The 21,034-nt window shown below is 35.0% G+C and overlaps 1 protein-coding gene across 2 annotated transcripts; it reads right to left on the reverse strand.

Moving 5' to 3' along the window:
* Nucleotides 1-867: 867 nt before the first annotated feature.
* LOC141836213 (autophagy-related protein 2-like) lies at nucleotides 868-18,083 on the reverse strand. Of its 2 annotated transcripts, XM_074723651.1 has the most exons (15): nucleotides 17,768-18,083; nucleotides 15,851-16,896; nucleotides 14,659-14,807; nucleotides 13,409-13,644; nucleotides 10,276-13,314; nucleotides 10,029-10,141; nucleotides 9,438-9,642; nucleotides 7,648-7,761; nucleotides 4,401-4,508; nucleotides 4,190-4,322; nucleotides 3,855-4,057; nucleotides 2,987-3,183; nucleotides 1,371-1,578; nucleotides 1,237-1,303; nucleotides 868-1,013 (listed from the first exon to the last, which is right to left on the reverse strand). In XM_074723651.1, exons 1-13 carry the CDS (start codon nucleotides 17,936-17,938, stop codon nucleotides 1,506-1,508), a joined length of 5,787 nt encoding a protein of 1,928 aa, XP_074579752.1. In that variant the 5' UTR covers nucleotides 17,939-18,083; the 3' UTR covers nucleotides 868-1,013; nucleotides 1,237-1,303; nucleotides 1,371-1,505. The 2 variants fall into 2 exon arrangements, with proteins under 2 accessions (XP_074579752.1, XP_074579751.1); XM_074723650.1 differs by lacking the exon at nucleotides 868-1,013 and having other exon boundaries at nucleotides 1,062-1,303.
* Nucleotides 18,084-21,034: the final 2,951 nt, after the last annotated feature.

Raw genomic sequence — 21,034 nt, forward strand, 5'->3', positions numbered from 1 at the left:
ACCGCGAGGGCCTCGCCTCTCTGGCCTCTGACCGTCTTCCTCGCCTCTCTGGCCGTGAGGCTCTCCGTCTTCCTCGCCCCTCTGGCCGTGAGGCTCTCCGTCTTCCTCGCCCCTCTGGCTGAGTGGCCGTCTTCCTCCGTTCCTCGCCCCTCTGGCCGACGAGTAATCCACGTAGGCGAAACCGTCTTCCCTGCCGCGTCAGATCTGATTAATCGTCCTGTTTACAGATCGTCGGATTCACTAATTGTGTTTCGTTTACTCTGTATTTGGGCGTCGGATCCGATCCGGTAATTTCTTTTCCTTCTTTCAATAATATTGTTGCTGAGATTTAGCTTTTAGATAGTAATTTTTTTATGATTGATGTAGCTGTTATACGAGTTTTTTTTTTATGAATCATTCAGGGGCAGTGGGGCGAGGAAGACGGAGAGCCTCACAGCCAGGGGGCGAGGAAGACGGCCACCATTATCGGTCAGAAGTCCAAACAAAAAAGATAAGAGAAATTTTTTTAAAATAATAACAATCATTTAAAAAAAATTTCGCCTAGGGCCCTCCGTGGGCTTGAGCCGCCCCTGCAACGAGGATGAGAATAAAGACGCGCATGATAAAGGAAAACAAGTGGAGGAAGGCACAAACTATTACATGATCATTTTAGAAGCTTTTAGCAATTCTAAAAGCCGCATATATCCATTCAGAATCACAATTTGAATAAAAATATCTCATATAGTAATTTTAGCTATAATTGATAAACGATCACTTTAAAATTTAAGTACAGATCATAAACAAGGTTGGCAATTCATATTATGTATCAAGCATCAATACCCAATTTTGGCACTCTCAGCAGAAGGTACTAAAATCAAAGGCTGTAATAGTTGCTTCCAACACTATAACACTGCCCTTGTATAGATCAGTAAGGCAAGTGTTCTTCAAGGAATAGCACCCGTACTGGGAACGTTTGAGAAAATTGGTTGTAAAATTTGATATGGGGAAAAGAAAACAACCCTTCAAGGAATATGCTGGAAAATCAGATGTAACAAAATAATAAATGGTTGCGAAAGAATTACTAACAAGCAAATTTTACAATCATTAGCAATGGCAAACCTCACTTAGTGGTATATTGATGATCAGACCTAGTTATTAAGAGAGTGAAAAGAATGTGGCAAATAAAATAAACAATGGAGAATCCTCTGTACAAGTGTTTTATTTACAGTCTTCTTGACAAAAATGACATGGACTAACCTAGTGCTGTACAATGGTTGCCATGTTATTGCAGAGCATGAAGAATCTCCCTAGACGAGCTGTACACCTGCATCAGCAAAGAATGAGTTATTGTCAGATCAGAGAATGGTGGATCTGAATTTCAGGATGCTTACCTTCAATTTACATTCTATCCAGGCACTGAGAACAGCACCAAAAATGATGCTTTTGCTAGTAATCTGTGGGTATTCAGCCAAGTGTAACAAGTAAATGACCCAACAGATCTACCGAGTAAAGAAATGCATGTGCAATCACTTCCATGAGGAAGATTGAGAAGGTCCTGTGTATTTCTCAATTGACTCTTTCTTGTGCTCAGGATCCATGCTGCAATGGGAGAAAAAAAAAGATCACAATATATTTCAAGAAGGACTACTTGGAATCTGGCCATAAAGATCTATGAAATTTAGTTCAATGCATCCTTCAGCACGATAACTCTTATTTTTTTACAATAAAGGTCAAACTCTTTGACATTCTGATACTTGTTATCGAACACATAAACTGCATAGCGAGTCAACTATATCTAATAAGAAGTGTAATCACTAACTTAGAGTAATTTTTATCATTGCCCAGGTTTTGAGTCATCAGTTTTAACAAACACATCCAAATCAATATGATGCAGACCAAGTCAGAAGATGATCAGCTTTTGAATCTTCATGCCCAACAAATTCAGGCCTTCCACAAATGAGAACTCTTGGCCGCATCTATATAGCAATTTGGTACCATGTGCTGATACATGGTACGTTTTGACACAATTCTATAATTCCATCCACTTAGCTTGCTTAGACCCAAATATATGTGTGCAATAATTATAAAAATTGAATTTAAATACCATAGCAACAAATTATAAAAATATAACAATGATTATATCTTCTAATACTTTAACAAGGGTCATGCTTCAGAGGAGAACATTAATTCTTGTAGCATCCCATTGCACTTAATTTTATAATTTTCAAAGGTCTATATTAAATAAGGCTCCTAGAGAAATTAGTATTGGGATTTATTTCTCAGCATCTCCATAAATATATCAGAGTTGGACTTAGACCGCACAATTGAAGCTGGAACAGATATACTTACAAAATATGGATACATCACGGTGGGTTTTGTTCTCTAGCATGACTCCTCTTTTCTACTATTGGTATTCCAATTGGTGCATCTCCTTTTCCCTTTCGCTCTCTTACTAGTGTTTCATCTCCTCCCATGAATGAAAACAGAATTAAAGATAAATTATGGGAGCAAATCTTCTGGTCTCAATCGGTACTGACCATTGATGCTTCTCTTTCCCTTCCCTCTTCTTTTAGTGTTTCACCTCCTCCCCATGATTGAAAGATAGAATCAAAGAATAAGTCTGGGAAGAGAATCTCAGTTAGCTTTGGACAGTACGCACCAACATAGGCCTTGTCTGCATCTGTATTCTTTACTACCAAGGCTGTGATGGCACAGGCAACATAATGACATTCACTCATGCCAACATAGTATTGGTACTATTCGGTAACTAGAACATTGCGTTCAGACACACCAATTGGAACTATGCGATGTTTCAAGTTCTCTGATATTTTTCAACATACACCTTCAAGTTTTTTGTTCATAGATAAAAGCATGGTGGTTATTGATTCAAAGCAGACTCTGTTAATAGGTAGTGATAAACACTTGAAGCTTTTGCCCAAATTCAAATAGATATCCATTTGTTATGTGGACAAACTAGTTCAACACAGTTTATGCAAGAAAATAATACCTATTTTTCAAACCAAGCAATGTGCAGTGAACAGCATGAGCAGAAGCTGAAAAAGGAGCAATAGCAGCAGCAGGAGCTCCTCGAATAGCTGTTGCAACAGCTGATCCTGCACCATCACCACGCTGATAAGCTTTAAGAGGAGTCCCCAGTAATGCTGATGTGGTTCTACTAAATCCATCACTTAGACTATCATAAGCCTGCAGATGCGAATGAAAGATGTCATTGATATGGGGATAAATAGTTATTGGTAATATCCTTTAGCCATTCCCTCCTCGATGGACAAAAATGGAACAAGTATATCACAATGTAACCAGAACTTCTGAGTGTGCTATGACTGGTAAAAGTACAGTATCATTACTTCAAGTATTGCAGATAGCAGGGTCTTAGTTGTAATTGAACATCAAAAGGTCATCCTTGATGTATTTATAGCTTTTACTGTTAGAAATTTCCAGATAACTGAATTCAGTATTACTTCAGAGACCATGTCTAGAAGTTAAAGAATTAGTGTATGCCAAAAATACTTCTAACGTGCTGAGAAGAAGAGGATATGGGATTATCCTTTTTAACTTCAGGTCTATGCAGCCAGGACAGCCATTATCAATGTAAAACATGCAAAAGTCATGCCTATTATATTAATCATTTCATTATAGATTTCTAGATTTCCAATTAACTGCATTCAATATTACTTGAAAAGATGATGTCCAGTAGTCCGACTGTTGAAGCACAGAATGCTTGTTTGTTGTTAGTACTTAGTATAAGCGTGTTACATGGGGCATCAGAGTAGACATGAATGTGCTTGTGACTTTGTACAGAGCAACCCATTTGTCATTAATGGACCTCTTATGCCTGAATCAAAGAATGAGCATACCTGCTGGATACCTTCCTGTACATTTTCTGGCTGATCAGATCTTATGCTCGCTTTATTTCTCTTTATGTCGAGCAATGGTCGGTATGCAGGGACACTTGTAAGGATGTATTCAGTTTGAAGCAAGATATCATGGGCTCCAGCTGCCAAATGAACCCCCAATCCAACAGCTTCAATTGATACGCTCTTCATAAAGGCCATTGCACCTGTAAAACAATGTGGATCATTTAGCACATTAATATTTTTTGTAACCTGCATGACATGAGGTGATGATGAAGAAGCATATCATGAGAAGAGGACAACCATCTCTGCAAAGAAAACAAAAGATAAATGCTTACCTCTTTGCATTCCCTTCAGCAATTTTTTATCTTTTTTATAGCTTTTTACTGGCAAAGAAACCAACTTTTTAGTGCCAGAACTCACAGCCAACAGCGACTTAATGGGCGGAAGCCCTTTCAACAACTCACGAACCTAAAAAAACACTCTAATTAGCATGAATATCTAATATATTACTTATTCTATAGCAGAATTGGTAAAAAGAAAAAGAACCTGATTGTGAGCAATATCTTCCAACCACTCCCCAATGACAGTTTCACAAACATTCTTCCACCCATAAACCCCACGGGCACAAACGTTTTTAAGCTGCAAATCAATTCCCTGCAAATAAAGCTGAAAAGATTGATACCATAGAGACAAAGTCTGTACTATTTTTATTTCAATTTTCCCTAGCATAATTATGCAGAAAGGTCTTTATCATTCAGTATCTGAAGAGCCAAAAAAGAAGACATGGAATTAATTAAGTGTTGAACAAGGAGTTCTTGTGTAGACAAGACTTACTATTTATTGCACATGCTATCTCAAATTAGAAGTTCAAATCCACAAAAATGATCTTCTAGAAAGTGAATAGGAGGCCAAATAAGTTCATAACTGTCACTTAGCAATATTTTTCATGTTCAGTTCCAGATGTTAGCATGCATAAAGTAGTATTGTTAAAATCCTTAGTTGTTGTAGTGTCGAGAATGGGCATCATTAGTACATACTATGCTTCTGCTATAGGAAGAAGTAGGTGATCTCACTCCTATAAGGATGGTAATGCTTAGACAAGCATGTAGTTAGGCTTGTTATGGAAAATTTACCTTGATGTGATGGCAGATAATATGGTAGAAACATTACTTTCGTGATTAATTCATACATTGCAGCATAGAAAATTTAAAAACAAAACTAGAAGAAATTGACATAGATCTAGAGGAAACCCCACTTTCGCTGATCATTGCAAATCTGAGGCATATTTAGTTTGTTATTATCTGAGTCGGGATCTTGTCAATCATAGCCAACCAACATGGGTGGAAGAGTTGAAGTGGCATAGTTGGCACACACAGTTAGGCATAGATTACAAAAGATGAAAGAACTTAATCTAAGTCATTTGTAACTTTGACAACCATAGCAATTATAGACAAATGCTCTCTCGTATACTTGTTCATCAAGTGGATGGGCTTGATTATCACAAATTCGACAATCCTATTTCATCTAGTCATTGGATTTAAATGGCTTGAATGAATTCAAGCCTAGTTTTGGCCTTTTATTTTTTGTGTTGTGTTGGGTATTGTTTGATCAACCAATTTCCTTCGTTTTGAGGTTCTTTATTGGGACTAATCTATTTTGATCCTTTTGAAGCCTTCTCCACATTTCTTTCACTCTTCTTGGAATCCCACCTCTTGTTAGCTACTGGGCTTTCCTTTTGATTCTTTATCCCAGCAGTTTTTATCCTTTGTCAACACTTCAAGCCATTTTGGTCACTTAAGCCATCCACCACCACTACTGTGGCAAAGGAAGGTGACGAGACCTCTTTTCTTTCCCTTTCTGCTTCCTTTTTAAAAGACTAACCCTGTATATTCTCTTTATGAGGCTTATCAGAGACCTTGAGATAGTGATTTGACATGGCTGGTAGGCTTAGGCCTCACAGTGCTTCTTCCGACTCAATTCTAGTGAAAGAAAAAAATTCCTTTTCTTTCTTCGTTTGTAACTATTATTACTATTATTTTGGCCTTCAAACCTTATATTTGAATTTTTTTTTCTTCCTTGGTCATAGGTTTGTGGGCCCCAGTTTAGCTACATGCTTAAAACAGACAACTCTTTCTTTCATGACTTCTTGGCTTGTTGATTTGCCTCTAGCAACAGGCTTAAGGTGGCTTAGATCGCCCCTTTGTTGGTTTTCAATCTACAAGCCTGAGTCAAGCCACAATTAAGATGGTTGGCATCTTTTCTTGAGCTTTTAATTGGCTTCAACCTGCAACCATCGAGCTAAGGATCAAAAACATTTTATTTAAACCACAGGGTTTGTCGACTCTAAGTTATTTGTCTTTGAATTAGGGGAGAGAGATGTCTAGGTTGCAGAGACTCAAGCTATTGGAAATGCAGGATACAAAGTAGGATGATAACAGTAGTGTGAGCACTTTCTCTTTACCTTAACCTCTCTTTTCTTCTCTTAACCACTTTGCTTGTCAACTTCTGGATCTCTCAGCTCTCCTTTAGCCTGTAAATCAATTGATCTCTCTAGGTTTGATAACAATTCTCTATTCATCCCTTTATCCTTCTTATAGAGTCAATGCCCTCTTTAACTCCTCCAACTCCATCGGGCAGTGTGATTGAATGTATTAGGTGGTCGTCATGCTTATCCCTCATTGTTTCTTCATCTTTCCATCCAAGTTCTTTCAGTCAACTGATTTAGGTAGTTTTTCCTTTTTGTTGCATTAGTTTGGTCAAATTTGAGATGGGATTAAGCTTGCGCAAACTCAACCAAAGTGCTTCCTTAACTTGATTCTTCAATCCTTTGCCTCCTGAACTGTAGTACCAGAGAGGTAATTGTGATAGAACTAAATTCACACCAAACAAATAATGCATATAGATGTAATACAATCACCACTAACAAGTGGATCTGATCCCCCTAACCCAACATATTTCTTCATTTTCTGGGGTTGCTAAAATTATGTGATTTAATTGACTTACTTGAATTTCACTTAATAGATTTATATCTGTATGGTTTTTTACTATTACATTCACTCAAAGGGTATTCAAACCAGACTCAGCTCCTCGAGTGGAATTTCTAACCTTGACGTTATTCATTTCAATATTGTATTAATGTTGTAAAAGAACTATGGTTTCAATTAAATGCATCATAACATTTTATCCATGAATTTAAAGTTAAGTATCTTTTTTGTGCATTTTATAAGTGTTAGACAAATAAAGATCAAATCATATGAAATCACAACTTGAACCAAAGTACAAACTTACACAATCAAAATCCGCTATGTTCATACAACACAAGTAACTTTACTGGTAACCTTGAGATATGCAAGGCCTTGAGATATAATTCATACAATGCCTTGAGATAATGCAATCAAATTGTCTTTAATAGTGATAAAATTCATAGTAGAGTATTTGCAACAACTTATATGATTAAATCTAAAATCACACTTGTATTTCTTGAAATGCAACAAAAGATAAATGGAAATGACTGCTAGCCTGAAATGAGTAAAATATTTTCTTGATTAATACCTAGAAGTACTATATCATTTTTTTTAGCACAGGGTAAAAGCTCTCTATCTTAGTGAATCTGTACAAAAGTCAGTAACAGGGTTATGGTTCATTGCATCAAAAGGTGATAGAGAAGACTCATGTAATTCATCATGAACCCCTAATTATAATTTTCAAAAAGAAATTGGGTTAGTTATACATTCCTTTTAAGTCCTCGTACCGTAAACAATGAAAAATAGTAATTTATAAATTAACAAGATACCTTCCACGGAACTAAATTAAGAAGTTCAGCATAGTTTCCTCTTCTTAATGCCGCTAGATCAAAATGACAGGGGATATAGTCAACACGTACAACCAGGGGCTTAATGACACATTTCTACAAAACAAAATAGAAAAAATCAGACATGATGCACAATGTCACCATCCTCAAGTATACCATAGCATATCAATTGTATTTTGTTATCACAATTCACAACAATAGGAGCAACAGAAAAATAAACTACTCAAGCAGTTAAAGAATCAGGCAGCAAACTGTCAGCTTGCTAGTGTTACTGAACCCGCTGACACTAGACAAGATAGCCATGTATTAATGAACTACTCTTGTTATTTATATAGAATACTCCTCGAGCATGTAATTGCACATAATTGTACTTTGCTATCACAATTCCCAAGAATAGAGCATGTGAAAAACAAAAATGCTAAAGCAGTTTGAGAATCAGAAGCAAACTGTTAGTTTATAGACAAGTGCTAGTCTTAATGAACCTACCTGCAGAAGAAAAGATAGCTATGTAGTTAAGAACTATTCTTATTGTACATAGAAGCATACTCCTCCTTGCAACTGCTTGCTGATGGAATTCAAGTAATTATTAGTTGAGATCAGAAAATAATGAAATTCCGGATTATCCAACATTGATCTAAAAGTTTTATCCAAATTCAATGTTTTGAAAAATATTTATTCCTGATGTAATACAATTTAATAAATCAAATCATAAACAGATTGAATCAAAGCCAATATGCATCTTTGACAACCTATTGGCCAAAATATCATGTAAATAAATAGATTGCTAGCTTCCAAACCCATTCAATCATGGCATAAAATGATACCATGACAGAACATCAAAGTCTTGTGGCAAGCAATAAAACATTTTAATGATACCATGAGGTCCATGACAGGATATCATAGTCAAAGGTAGCACTTCTAAAATAAAGAAAAATGGCTCGATCTTTTTTCCTTTATTTCCCATGTAATCTCATACTGACAAAAGCAAATATATGCTTGGCATTTGAATGGTTACCTATAGATGCTCATTCTTGTTAGAATTATCGGACTATTATATAGTTGTCAAAATTGGTATCGGGATCTGGATTAGATAGTGCAAGAATTCAAACATTTAGTTACATTGGATCAGTAGGATCGGTGAAATTAATATGAAAATTTAAATATATATAAATAACAAACTTATTCCACAAATGACATTACAACAGATATTCTAAAATTTTCAAAAGAATATCCATCATATGTCATTGCATATTGAATTATTAATAATGCAATGTTCACATGATGTTAGATTTACTAATATAAAATTAATAAATAACAGAAATAGATTATAAATAAAAAAATCACATGTTTAGTATAGATTATTCAATAACACTAGAATTTTTATTTTTTTTTTGTGCTTTTACTTAACATTAATGCTATAGGGCTTTGTTGGACCCCTAATTGTATTCAAATTAGTTTCTAGTTGAAGGTAACTTTCAGATCGTTGAGATTACTGTGTTCCTCTCGATTCACAATAACCTTTCTGAATGCCCAATAACCTTCACTGTTTTGTGCTTATTACTAGTTCTTCCTCCTGAATTAAGATCAATCATTCAGATAGATGTGGTTAAACTAATGAGCTCAGATCTTAAATGATGAATAGATAATGTAGCTATGAATGTAAATCAGAATGAAGTATACAATAAAAACAGAGGAATATATTGGCAAAAAGGTCTTTCTTAATAAGTTATAGACGAATTGCCAATGGAGGGGAAATGGTTTGAAAAACTAGCCTGAAAAAAGGGAAGTAGAGCCTCTTCAACCATTGTTTGACTTCCAAATCTGCTGATAATTGTTGCTGACGTATCAGACCCGTCCAAATTATTAAATGAAACAGCAGAAGGATCATCAAATGAATCCATCCCAAAGAAAGTGGTGATAAAATTAAGCTGAGTTTGATCTAGATGCAACCGAAGAGGCAGAATCTCGAGATGTAACCTGTAAAGCATTCAAAACATGGACACTGAAATTCTACTAGCATGGATACATAAATGAATCTGCAGGAAAGAATTAGGTTGTTACTGCTTACTGAACATAAATACTTCACAAGATTTATGTGTTTATCCATCTTTTTTATTAGAACATAAGTAGGTACATGTATGGATAAGTTACTATGAATATGACTCCAACAGTAGCAATATCTATAATTTGGCATGAAAAGTACATGTCCTCCTTGTCAAGATTATATCTTTAACTGACTTTCTGAAGCATTTCAGCCACGCAATTAATAATAGCAGACAGAAATGCTAGTATAATTATGGACTTAAACTGCCACAGAACATAATTTGAAAACTGAAACAATCTTACAAAGTCAAAGAAAGCACCTGTAGTCCTCTAGAGGTGTTATTGGATCGGGCCTTACAGTTTCCAAATCCAACTTGAATGCTTTAGCATACGACTCTCTTGGACGATCTTTCGAATGATAGTTTCCTAATACCTTAAACATTAAAGTAGAATATACTTCAGAATATAGTCAATATTTTATATTAGTATTTTCTAGTATGAAGGTCAAATTCAGTCAATATTTTGTATCAGTCAATATACTTCAGAAACCCAAAGACAAATTCCTACCATCTTCCAAGGTGCATTGCTGCTGCTATCATAAAGATAAAAATCTTGGATAGAAAGGGAAAGCTTCGACACATTAGTTTCCTCTTCAGGATATATGTCATATTGAAGAGAAAGCCCTACTAAACTGAGCTCCAGCACAGTGTTCTTATCTCTTCCATTCAGAGTTGCAGTGTGCGTGAGAACTCCCTTTGATCTAGCCCAGTCAAATCCACCATACATTCGCCATCTTGCTTCCATGTTTTTAAGAATTACTCTCCCTTTAGGAAGACCACAATCAGCAATACAACGAATTTCCAATCCAAATTCTCCTTGCAGCAGATATTTTCCATCTGGCTGATTACTACTTGTTGAAATATGATCTTCAACTATCATCAATCCCTCACCGGTATACCATCCACCTTGTCCATATTCAACGTCTCTATGAGTTGATATATCCATTGTGCATTTGCCACTTTCAGTTGGATAATGATTAGATACACAGTAGCTCTCAATTAGCTGAGGCATGATAGGTTTGTCAGAAGCAGCTACTGAAGCTATAACGTTTAGCTTGCACTTATCAAGCAAACCATGAGCAGATGTGCAGCAAAGATCAGATGTCAGATTGCATTCTAAAGCATTATCAATGATGTCATCCAAGAGTCCAGAAGTTTGATGTGCTTCACTAGTAGATGAACATAAAGAATTGCTTGAGACAATATTCATGCCACTTTTATTTTCATCATTATCTTCCTGATGAGTAGTATTCCATCTAGACTGCAAGTGCATTAAACTGTCTTCAATATCAGGCGTGTAAAGCTGCTGAAGCTGCGCGATCAAATGGATAAAGGCAGATGTAGAATCTTGACAAGATTCTAAATTGACAAGTGACTCTGCAAACTCTAGTTCCCAGGAAATCCCTTTAATTCTTAATATAGCCTGCATGAGAGAAGCCTGAGCAACTTTTGAATATCTAGCCCTTTGAAGATAGCCTGCAGAATAACCATCAACATCCAATGCAGATCCAGTTGATTCACAAATAAGAAAGCCTGCATCTTTTAAATGCATACTGTAATTGGAGGTTAAATCTGGATTAATATGCTTAGAAAGGCTGAAGGATGATGCAGCCAAAACGCATGCTGTTAGTGCATTGCTTTTCTCTGTGCAAGGTTCAAGAGAATCTCCTGTGCCAAAAGTAAAGACTGCATTGTAAGGTTCATAACCCAAAGCCACATCTACCAAATCAAGAAAAAACAAGACTTTGTTTTCTGTTCCATCAGCATCTTTGTTCTCTTTCTCGCCATCCGATGAACTAAAATATGACCATAAAGATCTAATCCAATCTAACCGACCACCAGGTCCAATAATTGTCCCACATCGAACAACTATTGATGTATAGCTTTGTTGTAATAGTGGATTCCATATATTTGTTATAGCAGTACCAGAAGGACCAAAAGCCAATGCATTAGTACCTTCACCATTACCCCGTCTAATTGCAGAATTCATACAGGTTATCAAACGTAGATCATGTGTAATAGAAGATTTTTCATCTTGCATAGCATTATAAGGTCTTTTATTATTATTCGAGATGGAGCCCCATAGTTCACCTTCACGGTGGTTGATCCATAAAAAATTTGCATCAGCATATCCACCAATGTTAGAGACAGAAAGGAATTCAAACTGGTCAATTTTCAGTTTAAAGCAGTTCCATGATCCCTGTAGTTCCTTTTGTAATAAGTGACTAACTTCAATTGATTCATTTAATCTAATACAAGCATCTACAATATCACAATTCACGAGAAGAGATGTTTGTAATACATCAGAGGAACTGGCTGCCATCCTCTTGATATCATTATCTGCATCGGTATTCATCCCCATTGCTGCCTTCGAACATCCATCAATGACATGGTTTAGCAAACAAGTGAGAAGCCTATAATCATGATTCTCAAGATTGACCCACGCACAACGAAACTCAATGTGCAAAAACAATGCAGAACTAAGAATCAACTCATTTTTGATGTTATTGTGCATCTCCTCAAGGCCCCCCACATTAGTTGCAGAAGAGAACTCTGATCCTTTTCCAATTATATTAATGTTTTGGTCATGTGATGCAGCCAAGCTCCAAGTACGATCTACCATCCAACTACCAGTCACAGGACCCTGCTGCCAAAGCATGGTAACCCCAGAACATGAGTCCTTTTTTATCCCACAAACAGAAATAATCTTCGAAGCAGAAAAAATTAGTCTATCAGGAGTATTAATTTCACCATCTGAGCCATTTTCCTTGGAAGATTTCACCAAGTAGACATCAAGGTTTTGCATACTCAAGTGGATTGAAGTGGAAGACATGGAAGATTGATCCCTAGCTGAATTTACCTTTGAAGAGGTATTTAAAGGTGTAAAATGCTCAAGCACAATGAGTTTATCTAAAAGGTTACCCGTGCTAAAATCTCCATAATACTCGGATGGGAAACATATTATTATCCTTGCCTGTGGAAGAATTATATTTCCTTGAAGAAATGCTCTTGGAGATGCACTGGTTATAACAGGAGACATGCCATGCTCAGCAACTTCAGAAGTTGAGATTGTATTCTTTTGACATAGTTGAACATCTTCGGTTAGGTTGCTTACCTTTGAGCAATTTAATTGTTTAAAGAGATCCAGCAGGGTGTCAACTAGATTATAGTGAAACCAAAAAATGAAAGGTGGTAAATGGATTACAAATGACGTGGAAGCCATCAACAATCCATTTGAGTCCTTTGAGTTGATATTCAACTTACAGCTGCAATTACCAAACGATTCCAACAATCTAACCTGATCCAAGCTGTCCAAAGAACATTCCTCCACAGTCAAATCTGAATCACAATTTGATATGCGGAAAGGAAATGGAGGGAGGGCATCTTGGATTTTTTGCTTTAAACATTGGCTTAGAAACATTTGTTCATTTGAGGCATTACAATAACCACCTGTGGGGAATTCCGTTGCATAACTTGAAGCATTATAGTATGCATCAACTATGATGTGCTCAACTGATGCGCCAAATTTGGTGTTTTGAGAATAAGTCTGTTCACTTCGTCAAATGTATCAAGTTAGCCCACACAAATTGATGCAAAACAGAATCTTCTAATGATTAAAGGTAAAGAATATCAAATAGTACCTCCAATTCTAGAACTACATTCTGACACTTTACTTTAATGTGATGCATCTTTTTAACAACAGGATTAACATCATTCGAACTGGATTGGCAACTTGAACACCCAGAAACTAACTCATTTAGTAATGGCTCAAAGAAATCGTGTGAGCCACATGAATAATGCTGATAATCATCCCCAAGGAAAACAATAACAGAGACACCAGCAATAGCAGCCCGCAAACTAGTCTTCACAGGTTTTTCTGTATCAAAGGAGATACCAATAGATGTTTGACCCGTTATTATACAACTTGGATGTTATAAAACAAGATAGAAAAAGCCATCAAATTAAGATACTTGCTGTATTCGCAATGTCCCAAATTGATAAAAATATGCTTTGATGAAGCAAAAATAAATAAATAGATAAATGAACTAATAGACCAGTCTAATTATCCTAGTTCACTTTACATCTAGTACAAACCTACAGAGGAGATGTAGTTTGATAGTTTAAAGGAATAAATAGGAGAAATGAGGTTGATGAACATGGAATTTGTTTGAATATCATGGTTAGGGAGGGGGCAATCTACCATGAATCATGATCATTGAGATGAATCATGGTAGCTAGATTTCTATCATTGTGCTAGTTTTTGACACTCTACAAAAGAAAAGCTAACTGGATGAGCATATCTAGTGTCGGGAAAACCTACCTAAGATGCAGCTATCTTAGACAACCAATAGTATAGATTCAATACATCTGGAATGATGATTAAACTAACAATAATACCTCCAAATTTCCTAAAGATATATCAAAATCAGTAAACCATCCAGTGAGACTCAAAGTACAGTGACTATAAGTTAATGACCAAAAGGCATCCATATTGGATCAGCATGCTAACTCAAGTTGGGATTTGCTTATTTAAGTTCCTTGAGAGCAATATCTTAGCAGACAACATAGAAATGCACAACCCAACCAAAGATTTGGTGCTATTCTCTATATAGAAGGAGATGAACACATGTCTAACCATGTCCTGCTCTCATATCATTTCCCTCCATCCACAGAATCCAACCCAATTCCAAATGCAAGAAAATGAAAGGATGTTTAAAAAATTGAAGAAAATACCCACTTTAGGAGACGAAACATTCACAAGAAATTACTTAAATAGTAAGAGGAAGGATACTGAAAGGGTCAAGTAATAAATGTAAAGAAAGAATCTTTATTAATACTAGAAAAAACACAAATCATCAGAATGGATTTGCAAATGACTGACAGAAGTTACCTTTGGGAACATCTCCCATCCCAGAAGCAAGATTAGATGCAACAGATATTGCATTGAAAACAGAATATGTCCAGTTCCATATACTTCTTGTACCTGAGTACACTTCAGAACTCCTTATTTCATCAAAACATTCAAAGAATTGATCGATGCTGCAGGAAATATCCATAATTAACTTACAGATCTTTTAAAATGACAATTACAACCAAAGATCATGCATGACATGAGCAACCATCACATTAGGCAATGAATTCAGGAATTCAAAAGTACAAGCAAAAAATGGAAACTAATAAGAAGGTTCTAAGAGAGTAACAGCACCAATGAAAAAATTGAGAAGGTTTAAATGTATGTATATCCACATGTACAAGTCTATGAGACACACTTATATCCCAGAAACAAATTATGAGAAAAATGAATGCTACACTAAGATAGATGAATTGATGACAAATATAAGCAACATATTGGGTATCCATCAACAGACTTTTACATAATTATTTTTTAGTAATGCTCATCTTATAGCTAAAAACAAAGAACATTAGAAGAACTAACTTTCTCAAGTTAACAGATGCATTAGAGGATATGGCAATAAGATGTCATATATTTCATGAAGCAAGAAAAGGCACCGTGATTTTAAACAGTGGATGATCTCCATGGACACCATGACACAACAATTGTTTAATGTATGTAAAGTAGTGAAAATAAGATTGATCATCTAACCAAATTGCTAAGAGGTCAAGGTCAAGGTTTGGTAACAAGTTTGGTTGAAAATGCTTGTCATAACCTTCTCAATTAAGTTACAGAGATTCCTCATTTAGGGTTTGTTATATAACATTTCTTCTACAGTGCATGTCTTTTCCATTCATTACTCTTTCTTCTGCCAATTAGCTTTCCTAATTTGATTAGCAAACTGGTTGATTTTAATCAGTTCAACAAGTTTTTAAGAGTTTTGCTCAAAAGTATTGGTTAGTGTAAAATCAGGTTTTTGTAGTAACTGGACAAGACATTTGATTGGTTCCAATTCGAGAGGTTGAACCAGCCGATCCAATCATATTTTAAAGCAGCTATTGTATTTCAACTTTACTATTTAGAGAAACTCACATTATTAAGCTGATGCCTAACGAGACGGATTGCAAACTCAAATAGAAGATATTATGCTGTTAGGTGATGCAGCAGCCATACAAATTAAGACACGAACCTTACACCAAGGTCTTGGACCATATTACTTGAATAACCTTGATGAACATATTGTGGAACCCAATCATGAATAAAGTTTGCCCTCATAAGCAAAGCATCAGGTACTGTCTCTGGAGCAATTGCAGAAAGAAAACTACTTGGTTCACTAGCCTCCATTAGTGTGTCAGCATCACAATCAAAATAGATTGTACTTGTCATAGCAGCATGATGATCGCTTCTAGAAGTCAAATTAAATGAATCTGTGGCTTTAGGATAGCGTGCACATTCAGATGCTCTAATGTTCTTGAGAGAATACCAAGTGTCTATCGCCCATTTAATACTGCTGGGCTGCAACATTAATTTAATTGGATCTATGGAAACATCTGCATCAACCTTACTTATATCTAAAAACCCATTCTTCCATGGAATGCTTAAGTTTAATGTCCCTGAGAACCCACCATTTGCCCCAGTCAAAACTGAAGTGGCACCATGACTACCAAATCTTTCATTTAGACTTTTCCCTGTAAGACCATCAAGCTCAAGGCCCTCCTCTATATCATCCATTTGAAGAAACTCAACATTAGCTTCTTGAAACTTCACAAAGTTTGTTAACTTAGCCAAAGAATCCTCAGAAACACAAGTACCAAACTCGGTTTCTTTGATCCTAAGAACTAGAAGTTCATAGGATCTGTCTCTTCCTCCATCCAGCTGCAAATGAGGATCAAATGCAACGATAACCCCATTTACTCTGACATGAAAGCTAGTAAGGAACCACTTCACAACCTTGGCAATTGTCTTGACTCCTTCATGAACATCTAGAGGGATTGAATCGTGGTGGTCCTGAGCAGTCCCATGTACAATGTTGTCATGATTGGCAGTCACAAATTGTTGATGATCATGAGACTTTGAACTAACAGCGTCAGATTGGGCAACACTGCTCCCTTTAAATGGTTCAAGCACAAACTCAACTTCATCAATTTCTATCTCACAATTTCTTAGCTTCCAAGGGATTTTAATAGATAAAGATTTTATAGATCCTTCTTTGACCACAATGGGTGCACCAGTAATCTGAAAAGAAAACAATTTAATTTGAAAATAAAGGGGAAAAAGGATGAGAAACATTAAAAGGCTGATAATAGGATCTGCAAGATGGGAAAAAGATGCAGTAATCATCTTTAAAAAAAATAAAAAATATACAAAAAAGAAAACAAACAATGACTTCCAAATTGGACAACAAATAAAAAGAAAAATTGCTTCGTTAAGATGAATGAAGAATGATGAAAAAGTTAAATACTCTTTGCTTACCAAGACAGATTCTACATAGCAATATCACCATTGTTACTGCATAAAACAACCATCAAGCAATTAAATCATTTGTTTCAAGCGGAGGAGAACAAAATTTCACAAGGGTTCTCTAAAAAAATTCACAAAACTTTTGACCTATGAGTTCAATTCCATCAGCTTACCAACTTTTGTTCAGCTGATCAGCCAACAAAAGACTTTTTACACGAACAATCACTATGTCAGTGAACCTGAACTACAAGAGTTCAATGTTTAGGAAGAGGATTTATGTGTAGAATAAACCTCAAGTTTTAATTGGAGTAGAGAAACCTACAATCCAGAGCATCACTGTCTTCTACTATTGGGGACTAAAATGATGGCCTCACTTTGGATTACGACTCAAAAAGTACAACAACCTGCGACTATAATTAGAGTAGTAAATGGACTAGCATTTGCCAATCCTACGATAAACAGACAATCCCAAACAACTATACAAATAATTGTGAACTATGTGCTATAATCTCAATCGCCCAAATCAACGAATTATAGAGATCCAATAAACAGCCTAAGTTCCATCCCAATTGCAACCAGAAGAAAACAAAATAATAGTAAGAGGAAGCCGCCGAGGAGCACAAACAAGAATTATCGAAAAGATCACCTTTTCGTTAAGGAAATCGACGTTGAGAGCTAGGTCAGAGAGGTGGATCGTTCCGGTGCTGAGCTGGACATCGAGCTGATCGAGGTCGATGTCGCCCAAAATCACCTCGCCGAGCTTCTTCTTCAAAAGAAACTTGCAAACGCGCTTGATCACGCTCGATCGCGAAAACATTGGAACAACTCCTCTCCTCGCTGCTCCTAGGGTTTGTCCATCCAATCATGCGAAGGTGAAGATGACAAGGGAAGGCAACGAGCCACGCAATCCTTCAACCATCCGACTTGGGAAACTCGCGGATGGCGATCGCGTTCCGTATGGACGAGATACGCTGCGGCAGGAGACGGGCAGAGATTATTAAATTCTTAGGTTGGCCGCATTTAGATATATAGTGTGTGCGACTTAGTGCACGACTTGAGGTACGAAAGGCGGCGGCGGCGGCTCAACGTCCACGTGGCTGTGCGATTGGCCGCTATCTAACGGCGCTCGATTTCGTGATTTGGTAGAGTGAGTATGATTTTAGGTTTAAGGTTACAATTCAATGAGCAAATATTATAAGGGTATTTTTTTAATGAAAGATATTTTTAAAAATAAATAAATAAATAAATATCATTATACTATTAAATGCAGTCTTAAGTTATTTTCATTATTCATATCCGTAACCTTCGAATCACACGCTAACAATTTTATCCTTATCCTTTTAAATTTTAAAATCTATCATTCAATTAAATAAGTATAAATAGTGGTTAACAGTTAAGGGCATTTTGTTGGGGTTATTAATAATTATCAACATTGATTTTATTAATTTAAATTATGATCAATTTTTAAATAATATAATATCATCGTCACATCAACAAATGATGTTATAATCCGAGAATATGATTATCTTTAGCAGTCTAAGATTTTTACGATTATGAATGTTAATAAAATTTTTTCCATGATTATCTTTCAATTTTAAAACTAAATTAATTGAAATGTACTGTGAAATTTAATTGAAATTAAATTAATTAATTTAATAAATTTTATTTAAATACTTATAATTTAATTTTTAAAAAATAAAATTAATGAATTATATTTATTAATTTAATAAATTATTTTATTAAAATAATTATTTTAATAAATTGTTTTATTAAATATATATATTTTTTTTAATTTTAAAAAACAAAATTATTGAATTATATTTATTAACTTAATAAATTATTTTATTAAAATAAAATTAACAAATTATATTTATTAATTTAATAAATTATTTATAAAATAATTATTTTAATAATTATTTTACTAAAATATTTATTTATTTATTTTAAATTTTAAAAAATAAAATTAATGAATTGTATTTATTAATTTAATAAATTATTTTATTAAAAATATATAAATTCATTTTATTTAAAAATTATTTAATTTATATTTTAAATTTAAAATTATTTATTTATTTATTTATATATTATCAATTTATTATCATCATTAGTATATTATTAATTTAATTTATTTTATTTTAAAAATAAATTAAATCAAATATAATATAGTAAATATTAAATTAATTATTTTTTATTTCCTCTAAATAAATAAGTTGAACTAAATAATATTAAATTATATTTTATATTTCATAATCTTGTTATATAATTATCTGATAATCAATAATAAGATTATATATAATAACTTGAATAAATACACCTTTAATGTCATTTTAATATTGTAGTTTGTTTTAAATTTTTTTTAAGGTAAATACACAGGTTGTATTTTGAAAATTGGCATTTTGGCTTTGTGAGTAGAATATTGAAAGTAAATTATGTCACATTATAAGCAGATTAAATTAGTTAAAGTTCGATTATGCATTATAAGTTCATATTTTGCAGTGTTTATTCAAAGAAAAAAATTAGTTAAGATTAGAAAAATTAAATTTTATAAATTAGTGTTCCTATCGCTTTCTTATTTTATCTATATATATATATAAACAGTGTAAACAGTTAAGTAAAAAATATATATATATATATTAAAATCTAATTAAGAGCAACTAAGTATTTCTTTTCACTTTATAACTCAAAAGATAGTGAATCTTTTAAACTTTATTATTCCAATCACTCTGCAAGGTTCACCAGGTTGTGCAAAGAGGAAGGAGAAGACTATGATTTCAGAACCCTGCACATACCATTACCACATGGTTAAAAGGAAGGGCAGGGTTATCCTAGCTCGACTTCCTCTGACGCTCAAGTTAGTCGTGGGAGGAAGAAGAAAATATGAAGGAAGAAATGTGTTGAAGATGATGAGCTTGCGTACTTGTATGTGTAGAGAAAGAGGATTATATAAGTGAAGAAAGGAGAGAGTCATACCGGCTTATCTTGTCATTAATTAAGGAGAATATCTGGAGATTTTTGTCAGAAGATATATTCAATTTTGTCGTTGCCATTATTAGGGTGTGAAAAATATCTCATCATTATCATAATAGTACGAAGTCACATCATTCAGCACCATACTGTAATAACAAGGGGCAGATTGTCATGTCACATAACTTCTTGGTGATGATTTATTTGATTGAAAAAGACAGAAAGGAGAATCGGTCTGTTGTTGAGCAACACCCTGATGGAGAAGTTGGCCTTGAGTAGGGTTGAGCAGGGGTCGGGTGCCTGAGTGGAGTCCAAGTTCAGTCGAGTGGAGTCCGAGCTCGTTCGAGTGGAGTTTGAGCTCGTTCAATGGAGTTCGAGCTCGACCACATTCCCGATGGACTAGGCTGTTGCTCTTGGTACAGTGCTCGAGGCCATGGTTGTGTGAGCCAAGCTGAGGTTCGAGCTAGGGTCGGGCTTCCGAGTGGGCAGAATGAGTGGCCTGAGTGGGAGCTCTTGAGTAGGCCGAGTCGAGAGGCCGAGTAAAAGATCGAGGAATCCTAACGTCGAGTTGTATTCATCAAAGCAGGACGAAAGTCGGGACGGGAGGACGTTGAGTCAGGTCAAGATCAATCTCTATATCTGACGCATCACCTGCTAAGATCGATCTTAATCTTTTTCGGACCAGGTCATATCTTAAATCCATAATAATTAGAATAAAGATGTGGGTTATATATGCTATTTTATGATGTTTTTATCTTTTTTTTGTTTTTACATTTAAGTAAACAACATAATTTATTTATTTTTTATTTTTAAAAAGAAGTCCTTAGACATGCAAAAGTAATTGCCCAAACTATTTGGGTGCAAATGCAATTGCCCATTATTATTATTATTATTATTATTTTACTTCCTCTTCAGGTGCGCAAGCAAACTCAACTCGACTCAACTGCTA

This window comes from Curcuma longa, chromosome 10 (genome assembly GCF_044706935.1).
Source record: "Curcuma longa cultivar G26 ecotype Majalengka, Jawa Barat chromosome 10, ITB_CL_G26_1.1, whole genome shotgun sequence".
In the NCBI taxonomy this organism is placed as follows: Eukaryota; Viridiplantae; Streptophyta; class Magnoliopsida; order Zingiberales; family Zingiberaceae; genus Curcuma; species Curcuma longa.

What these genes read in the sequence shown, in the direction of transcription:
- LOC141836213 (XM_074723651.1), bottom strand. Translation starts at nt 17,938, where the DNA reads ATGTTTTCGCGATCGAGCGTGATCAAGCGCGTTTGCAAGTTTCTTTTG. An exon ending in ATGTAGTTCTAGAATTGGAG is followed by an intron (nt 13,315 to 13,408) that starts GTACTATTTGAT and finishes CGAAGTGAACAG; the next exon opens with ACTTATTCTCAAAACACCAA. An exon ending in GCAATGCACCTTGGAAGATG is followed by an intron (nt 10,142 to 10,275) that starts GTAGGAATTTGT and finishes TTAATGTTTAAG; the next exon opens with GTATTAGGAAACTATCATTC.